Source organism: Osmerus mordax, chromosome 9 (genome assembly GCF_038355195.1).
Source record: "Osmerus mordax isolate fOsmMor3 chromosome 9, fOsmMor3.pri, whole genome shotgun sequence".
Taxonomy (NCBI): Eukaryota; Metazoa; Chordata; class Actinopteri; order Osmeriformes; family Osmeridae; genus Osmerus; species Osmerus mordax.
The window spans coordinates 14,372,031-14,381,958 of NC_090058.1; the positions used below are offsets into that span (position 1 = coordinate 14,372,031).

The 9,928-nt window shown below is 49.2% G+C and overlaps 1 protein-coding gene across 4 annotated transcripts in view; it reads right to left on the minus strand.

Annotated features, from left to right (window-relative positions):
* Positions 1–3,615: 3,615 nt before the first annotated feature.
* smoc1 (SPARC related modular calcium binding 1) overlaps positions 3,616–9,928 on the minus strand; it is a 36,793-nt gene continuing 30,480 nt past the window's right edge. For 3 of the 4 annotated variants that reach the window (XM_067243865.1, XM_067243862.1, XM_067243863.1), the window contains one exon: positions 3,616–5,320. In XM_067243865.1, the coding sequence (XP_067099966.1) occupies positions 5,281–5,320 (40 nt within the window). In that variant the 3' untranslated portion in view covers positions 3,616–5,280. The remainder of the gene's footprint in view (positions 5,321–9,928) is intronic. The other variant, XM_067243864.1, reaches the window with a different exon arrangement.

Genomic DNA, 9,928 nt, shown 5'->3' on the forward strand with positions numbered 1-9,928 from the left:
GGCTGACTGGCTGACTGGTTGGCTGACTGGCTGGCTGGCTGGCTGGCTGACTGGCTGGCTGACTGGCTGACTGGCTGGTTGGCTGGCTGGCTGACTGGCTGGTTGGCTGGCTGACTGGCTGACTGGCTGAGGAAAGGGTGTTCTGAGAGGCTTTGGTACTGAGTCATGTCTGTAGGAACTCATGTTCATATAGAATCAGCAGGAGTTCACACACACAGAAACAAACACACACACACCACTATACCACCACCTCCCACGTCTCCTGGGAGGTAGAGAGGTTGTCATGGTACATACTGCAAGCCTGCATGATGAAAGCACGTAAACAAACAGAGGAACATGCCCTGAAGATGAGGCTGGCGATGGAGACATTCCTCAGACCAGACCACGTCACTGCTGGCTCCAAAAGAAATCCTTACAATAAAAATGTTTTACAAAAAGTAAAGCACAATAAAATGCTGCCCAACTACCCTATGGGAATTGGAGTTCCTGAGCATCCAGGTCATCCAAAACCGCCTTTTCCATGGCAATTCTGCTTGGCTGCCATAGGCCTGTCACAACATGATGAGGTAACTCCTGACACGAGCAGAGCAGAGTCTGTAGAGCAGAATAATGCAGAGTAGAATAGAGTCTGTAGAGCAGAATAGAGCAGAGTAGAATAGGTCAGAGCCAAGCTGAGTCAAGTCAAGGAGGGTAGAGCAGAGCAGAACAGAGCAGAGTATGATAGAGTAGAGTAGAGTAGATTAGAGTAGAGTAGTATAAATTTAGTTTAATCCTCAGGGGTAAAATTCTACTGTTGGTGTGACAGGAACAAAATCTCTAAAATACCAGGACCACAAAAAAACTTTCGAATAATCCAGCAATCACATTTCCAAAAGGAATATTTACATACTTTCTTGTAGTGCTTCTTCTTCTTGCTTGTTCAATGTTTTTGTCATCGTAATCTGATCTTGGACACCAAGGAAGAAGAGAGTCCTGGCTGTAGTCCTGTTTGTTTTACAACTGAAATGTGTAATAATTCGATATTCAGTAAAGGACAATGTTATTAGGGTTGAGAACTGAGAACAGTTCTTAAAGCGGTTGCCTAACACTCCTTCTCCACTCTATTGTTTTTTATTGTGCCATGGAAATCCCCCAACTTTACAACCATTATAATAAATCTCTATATCTGTATATCAGTGCATACACACGTCTCAAACAATAGGCTCTCTATCTCTCTCTATATATTTTTTCTTTCTTTCTTCCCTTTGTTCTTTTTTTCTTTCTCTCTCTCTCTCTTTCTCATAGTCTACTGATCACTACCCTTTGGGTGTGACTTTGAGGTGGTGGTGGGGGGTTTGGGTTGTGAGGGGGAGTTGGGGTGAGGTTTAGGGTTTGGGGGTGGGGGGGGGGGGGGAGGACATCTGTCCACCTGCACATTCTGATCTTGTGTTCCTCCAGCTGAGTTCTCAATCAGCGTGTGGATACGCATGACCCCTGACCCTCTGCCTCCCGGCAGGCCACCCTCAACCCCTGACCCCTGACCCTAGGCTAAGCTGCCAGGCAGGTGCTGCTGCAGACGAGGAGAGCATCAGGGAACAATGTCTCTCGGCCTCGGACCCGTGCCCCTCCGACCCTGCCTCGGACACCTCCCCTCACCCCACCCCCCAGCACAGAGCTAAGCACTATCAAGGACCGTAAGGGCCCCTGCTCCCATTATACTTAATAGCGTTTGATGTGTCTTTAAGCGTTTCAATGCACACACAGGAGAAAAATGACCAAACAGTCATTTCCTCCAATTACATATGATGAGTTTAAAAACCAGAAACTGGTAGCTGTTCTATTGTGTGAGCCAGTTGGGACTCGTTCCAAACTTTTTCTGACATCTGAATCAAGGAAATCTTGGGAATATATAGAAAAGCTTTGAGACTAGGGGCATTTAAATGGACTACGTCATGTTACTAACTGATCTGAAAAGGCTTGTTTTCTTAGCGGAGTCATGGTGGTTCTATGCTCCTTTAGCTCTGCAGCATAATGACGCCCAACCATCCACATCTGATGCCTGAGGCGATTATTTGTGACGTGTAATTGATAGTGGCTTATTGTGTCATGATTTTATACTATTTCAATTTCATTATTATTATTTTTTATTAACTTTGATTCGAACATTGTTTAGGATGAGTCGAGGGCATGAAACTAACAGATACATCATCTGTCCAACCTTCCACCACATGTAAGGCTGTACAAAAGCTTGTAAAAATTGTATGTAAAAACAGAGACACCTGTGGTGCTCCCACATCCTCTCCACACACCCTCACCCCCTCACATTCCAGAACTCACCTATCCACCTAGGAGCCCCCCTGAGCTACCCTCCAGCCCTCCCCCAACCCCTCTCAACAAAGAGGAGAAAACACACACACATCCCTAACCAGCTGCGTCATTATAAAACTCTTTTGAACTTCACACTGGAAGTCAAATGCCACATGCGTCAGTGCAAGACAGATGTACTGCAGCTGCCTCCCCGCTCCTATTTCATCTTGGTTACCCCTACCCCCCCTTCCCTACCTTCCTCCCTCCACCTCCACTAATCTACCCACCCTCCTTCCCTCCCTCCTTCCACCTCCACCAATCTACCCCCCCCCCCACCACCACCACTATCACACAAGATCCACCACCTTTCTGCGACCATCCCCTTTATTTCCTTATAACTGCCCTGAAACAGCATGTCTGACACCTTTGTACCACCTACCACCTACTCCATCCTCCCCCTCCCACCCTCCTCCCACCCCCCCCACACACACATACACACACAAACCAGATGCAGGGAACTGAGACCACCTCCAAACATTCAGTCTGAGCATCCTGGTTCCATGTGTTAGTTGGCAGATCACAGATTGATATTGATTTTAATTGTGTTTATTTAAAAGAAAGACAGCCTACTATGATGTTTGTACAGATACAAGGCAACAAAAAAAACATATTATTCTTTAGAAATGTTTATTACAATTTTACGGCTTTGTCAAAGATGTTGTGTAAACTCTTTATGTTATAACATGTTTACCTGTCTAAAAGGTAAGGTGACTAGAATCTTGGGTTTTAGTGACAGTTATAAAATGCAGTGCCTCATCTTGACCATTGGGTGTCAGTAATGAGCTCTGCCTGGAGAGCCCCCGGCCTCACACACCCAGCAGGGAGGGTAGAGCAGTAACTATGGAAACTAGTACCTGTCATTTGACCATTTACAAGGGCTTTTGACCTAATGCCATGGGAATACTCTCTCCCTCTTTCTCCTTCTCTCTTTCTTACCTGTCTTTCTCTCACTTTTCCTTTCTCTCTTTCCCTCTCTCACCAGCACCTGGACGTAGGACGAGGTGTGGTAGGGGGGTAGGAGGAGGTGTGGTATGGGAGTAGGAGGAGTTGTAGTATGGGGGTAGGAGGAGGTCTGGTAGGGGGGGTAGGAGGAGATGTGGTAGGGGGGTAGGAGGTGGGGTAGGGGGGTAGGAGGAGGTGTGGTAGGAGGGGTAGGAGGTTTGGTAGGGGGGTAGGAGGAGGTGTGGTAGGGGGGGTAGGAGGTGTGGTAAGGGGGTAGGAGGAGGTGTAGTAGGGGGGTAGGAGGAGGTGTAGTAGGGGGGTAGGAGGAGGTGTAGTAGGGGGGTAGGAGTCAGATGGCTGAGCGGTGAGGGAGTCGGGCTAGGTTGGCAAGTTCGATTCCCAGCCGTGCCAAATGACGTTGTGTCCTTGGGCAAGGCACTTCACCCTACTTGCTTCCGGGGGAATGTCCCTGTACTCACTGTAAGTCGCTCTGGATAAGAGCGTCTGCTAAATGACTAAATGTAAATGTAAAATGTTGTAGGGGGGGTAGGAGGTGTGGTAGGGGGGTAGGAGGTGTGGTAGGGGGGTAGGAGCAGGTGTGGTTGGAGAGAAGGAAGTGCTCCCCAGGTTGGATCCAGTATAGACATGACATGACTACTGTATACAGGATCTAGGATCCTAGCATGGCACAGGCCAGGACACGATGACCCATACTGCTGAAGACACACCAGTCACAGAAACTCTTCACTCTCACATAGCAGTACACTGCAAAATAGCAATAGCTGTAGATAAGTGAAACAAATGTTTTCTACACACACACACGAGCCAAACTGAAGCCGATACTGCTTTAAGGAAACCCAAGGCCCATAGTGATGAAGAGACCAGATGAGTATCAGATCAGACTATTATATTTACAAGGAAAGCTCTCTCTCGTCCTCCATGAGCCAATACAACAGCTCATAGCAATCAACAATGTACGTAAAACAAACACACTAACATCCAAACAAACATCCCAGCTTTCCAATTAAGACAGATTCATTTCCAAGTGAGGGAAAACAAATTCCTTTCAGTCTGTTTATTTGTGCTGTTTTGTAATGATTTTTTTTTTTGGAAAAAATAAAAGTCAAACAATTAAAAGGTTATGGTGTGGTATGGCTGGTGAGATATACCCTCCTAAGCTCTTGAAGAAATAAAAAGAAAGCGTGTGATGGAGGAGCAGAGTGGCATCGAACAACATGCTCAGATCTAAGTCTCGTCCGCTCCTCGTGCGATGACTAACTGTATTTGATTTGTGTCGATGGTTCTGTTGACACAGTGCCAGGAGACTCTTGAATGCTTCAGACTGGATGCTTTTCACACAGGCTCACCAAACGAGATTGCAGTTTGTGTACAACAACGTAGATAAAGAAAAGAAGGAAAAACAAACATTCGCATTGGTTCACTACAGCTCCACTCCTCCTATGCTCTATAGAGGGAAACAATGTTAAAAAGGCTTCAGAAAACTACTGTAATTCTGTAAGGTGATGGGTAGGTGGGCGTTAGGATAAACAGCTGTAGCTCACTGGAACTAGCCCCCTCTACAGGCGGGAGATGGTTTAGCATCTGCGCTTTAAATCTTCAATAGCCACAGCGAAAGAGCAGATGGATGTAGCTACAGGTAATGCTGGCGGGACCCTCTCAGGAACGTGAGAAAGGTTCTCGAGTGGAGAATCAGAGGGGATTCTTTTTACTAGACAGAAATGCTTTAATTGTCCCCCGAAACCTCTCCAGTCACGTCGGGTGACTTCGGAATCTCCTACAAACAGATGAGACGTGGACCATCGGGAGGGAAAAGTGCAAACATTTTGGCCCCACTTCTTTCGCTCTTTCTTTTCTCTTTTTTTTCTCTCTTTTTTTTTTTACACTCAGAAACTTCCTTCGTTTTCTCCGTCTGTCTGTTTGGTGTCAGAGAGCGTAAAGATGTCTTCCCTCTGTGCCCTCTGCTCTCCTCTCTCAGCTTCTGGAACCTTCTTTCCTTACACCAGACGCCCTACTGGGAATACACACACAGATGAGGGAGGGGGGGGGGGGGGCCTAGTCAGAATCCAGCGTACAGATGCGCTCACACACACACACACACAACCATTGCGTGACAAGACGCAGCATTCCTCGACATGCTCAAGCTTACACATGCGGGAACACACACACGCAAACAGACACAGACCTACACACACACCCTCTGGCACACAAAAAGCTGTGATAGACTCATAGACTTCATACATATGAATACACATGAACACGCACGAGTCCCTGGTCCCTCACAGAGACAGTGTCTGAGGCGACAAGCATGGAGAGAGGCAGCGGGTCATCGAGACAGCAGGACACAATACCGTTTTTCAGTTTGTTTGAACGTGTGTGTGTGTATCTGTGTGTGTGTATCTGTTTGTGGAAACGTGCGTGTGTATATGCTTATGAGCCTGTGTGTGACACGCATGTGTGTGTGCGTCTGTGTGCGTGCGTGTGCGCGTCTTCCAGGAACCATGTGGCAAACCGACATCCTCTGTGGTTGGTGCTACCTTCCTCTCCTCCCTCCTCTCTCGTTCCATCCCCTCCTCTCTCGCTCCCTCCCCTCCTCTCTCGTTCCCTTCCCTCCTCTCGCTCCCTCCCCTCCTCTCTCGCTGCCTCCCCTCCTCTCTCGTTCCCTCCTCTCTCGTTCCCTCCCCTCCTCTCTCGCTCCCTCCCTCCTCTCTCGTTCCCTCCCCTCCTCTCTCTCAATCAGCGAGTCTCAATCTTGTTTGTCTACTCTGGCATCAGTTAGCAAAGCAGAGCTATGCAGAGAGGATCTTGTTACCGTGGTGACATGGAAGACCCAGTAGTATCCTGCTCAGGACCTGTACTGCTACACTGGTCTGAGACTGCTGTAGGCCTGAGGATGCACTCTGGGACTGGGGCTGAGGCTGGGGCTGGGGCTAGAGCAGTGTGGGGTCACATTTACTGGATGGGACTCCTTTTGGGCCCATCAATTGTACAGAAGAGAGAAAGAGAAAGATAGAGATAGAGAGAGAGAGAGAGAGAGAGAGAGAGAGAGAGAGAGAGAGAGAGAGAGAGAGAGAGAGAGAGAGAGAGAGAGAGAGAGAGAGAGAGAGGGACATAGTGAGTGAAAGACAGAGGGAGAATAAGACAGAGGAAGAGAGAGGGAAGTCTAGAATGGGAGGATGGGTAAAGATCCCAGATTGCTTACAGATGTCTCTGAGGGGGGAGAGTTGGAGCTGTCCTTATAGGGGAGGCTGGGGGGGGGTGGATTAGAGGGGGTCCTTCAGAGCCTGGGGAACATGTGTGTGTGTGTGTGTGTGTGTGTTTAAATGCATTAATGTCCAGCCATGTGTGCAAAGAAACAAGGATGAACAGTGTTTGAGTGTTTCAACATGTTTTGTGTGTGTGAATGCAAAGAACATAGAACATATGTGTGTGTGTGTGTGTGTGTGTGTGTGTGTGTGTGTGTGTGTGTGTGTGTGTGTGTGTGTAAAGAGAAAGAACATGATAACTGTGTGTGTGTGTGTGTGTGTGTGTGTGTGTGTGTAAAGAGAAAGAACATGGTAACTGTGTGTGTGTGTGTGTGTGTAAAGAGAAAGAACATGGTAACTGTGTGTGTGTGTGTGTGTGTTCTGACTCCGCTCCTCAGCACACACCAGTTCTTCAGATCTGGCATCTTCCTCATGATGAGTCCACACACTGAACACTGACACAGTGGTTCAAGACTGTAAATGCTACCGCTGTCTTCTTCATAATGTAAAGTAATGTGTGCACTTAGCAGACACTTTCAGCAAACAGGTGGCCGATTTAAACCTGAAGCCTCTTGGTTTGTTGGTCCCATTTTCTACCACTGATTTACACCTGCTCCCACTCTCATAGCTGTCCTCCTAATCCTAGTTAACTGAGTAGCTCTGTGCCCAGTGGAGGAAGGAAGACGTGAACATTGACGTAAGCTCCGATTCTAGATGTTGCAGGTCTGGTTCTTGCAGCACAGACAGCTCTCTGTTGAGTCTTCTGATAGCTGGTGTCTGAATTGGACGAGCAATTACCAGGCTTTCCATGTCTCTACGCTCTGTGAGGCCCGACACACACTTTCTCTCTCTCTCGCTCACACACAAACACTCTCTCTTGTCTATCACACACACACACACAACACACACACTCTCCTTCTCTATCTATCTCCCATACTCACACACACACAAACAAGGACGAGATATCTATGCCATTAACAACACAAAGCCTTCACAGCACCCCCCCCCCTATTCCCCCCCCCCCAGACAGCCAGAGCTGTAAGCAGATCTCTCTGCCTGTGAAAGGCCTCCCCTCGCCTGGGGCCCAGCTCAGACAGACACCTGGGTCTGCCTGGTTCTGGAGTCCTGGTCCCCCCTGCAGGAGCTGCCGAGGGGCAGCGCCACGCTGAGGAGAGGAGACCTGCAGACCTGCAACCAGAACCAGGGAGACCAGCTGAGCTCGGCCTGCCATCCGCACAGTGCATCCCACGCTGCATTGTGGGTAGGGTGCGCAGCGTCACCCGCACACGCTCCATCCTCCCACAAAGCAGGCACAGTGTTTACGAAGCAAACAAGCAAGGATTTGAACAAGCTCTTGATCCGCCGCTGAGCTACACCTATCTCCTTTCAACCCCGTGTGGAGCTAAATGGCGCCTGGACCGTCACAGTGAGTGGTTTGCAGTGTGTCTCGGCAGACACAGCCCAGCCCATCAGCCTGACGTCAGGGGTAATTAAAGCCCAAGTGGTGCAGGGTCATTACTGCTGGCTCTGAGTCTGGGAGGACAGGCCTAGTAATGACCAGGGAACCTCACTGCCAGACTGGGCCATAATGGAGCCCATTCATACTGGACTAATGACAGGCAGTCAGGCCAGGACAGACACAGGGAGGACAAGAGAGTAGGCAGGCCTCTTAACACACACACACACACCAACAGTGCTCACACACACACACACCAACAGTGCTCACACACACACATCCTCAAGCGCACACACACATCCTCAAGCGCACACACAAACATCCTCAAGCACACACACAGGGCCACAGGGACAACAGCATTGCTGCAGGTTGGTACAGCTGCCCTGTGTGTGTGTTCCATGGACACTTAATGAGCAGTGCTGGCTGAAGATTGTTCTGAATTTATCGAAGGTGATTTATGAACACGTTCTGCAGCTGCCCATCAAAACAGAACCCTACCGGACTGGTTCCTGGTAGACCTAAACAGTGAGACGTCCGTGTAATGCTGAATGGGTTCTCCTTGTTCGGACAGAACACCGTGAGCGAGAGCAATACGAGGATCAACACCTGCATTGCGAACCGTGTTATGTCCTGCTGTGTCAGAAGCATGCTACATTACACCCTGAATAATGTAACTCAATCATTACGTAATCATTGATTCGATGAAAGGGCGTGTTTTCTTGAACTCAGGTGTCTGACCCAGGGGTCATGTGTGGCTGGAATCCTGAGCTGCTGCCCGCTCTTGATTCTCCCTCAGGATTCATTCATCCTTACAGGGGGGATGTGAACCTGTAACCTCTCGATGCGCAGTCAATCTCTCTCTAGTCACGCTCCACCACTGAGCTATCCCTATGTATGCTGAATGACCCTGGTTCCCGGTAGACGTCAGGCCTGGTACAGAGTCTCCACGCAACTGAGAAATAAACACCGCCCTAATCACCCTCAGCAGTGCTCCAAGACACAACACTTCCAGGTGTCTCCCGCCACCATCACCAGACAGTGGAGCAGCCTCTCCCAGCAGTGCCCCTCCTCCTGTTACCCCTCATACATACACACACACTAGCGCACAAACATTCCCCCAGTCCCTCCCCCTCCTCCCTGCCTTGCTTGTCGCCCTCACACACACACTCTAACCCCCCTACGCACACACTCTAAAGCCCCTCTAAACACACACACATTGTGACCCCCCCTACACCCACTCTACCCCCCCCACAAACACACTGTAAACCCCCCTACATACACACACACACACACACTCTCTAACCACCCCTCCCCCACACACAATGTACCCCCCCCCACACACACACACACACCTTCTAACTCCCCTTACACAAACACACACTCTAACCCCCCAGCACACACACACACCCTCATGAAAGTGCATGTCTACAATAAATATCTCAGGGACACTTCCACCTAACAACATGCTTGAGGGCCCAGAGCTCCCCTGAACACAGCTAGCTAGACCTCGACAGAGCTCTTAAAGATGTAGCTAAGATTTAGAGTCAGGAGAAGCTTTTCGGACATGAAACCATCATGGCTGTTCGTGCAGCCTCAGATCCAGGCATACCTGAGGAGCTGAACACAATGTTGGTCTGCCTGTGTCCGTAACTCACTCCTGTCAGCTCCCATATGGTCTCCCTCGATCCCTGCCTCTCTATTCCTCAGCCTCACTAACTCTCCTCCTGCTCAATCTCTCCCTTGCCTCTCTCCCTCACAAACTATCTCGCACAAACTCTCTCCCTTGCCTCTCTTCCTCACAAACTCTCTCGCACAAACTCTCTCCCTTGCCTCTCTCCCTCACAAACTATCTCGCGCAAACTCTCTCCCTTGCCTCTCTCCCTCACAAACTCTCTCGCACAAACTCTCTCCCTGCCTCTCT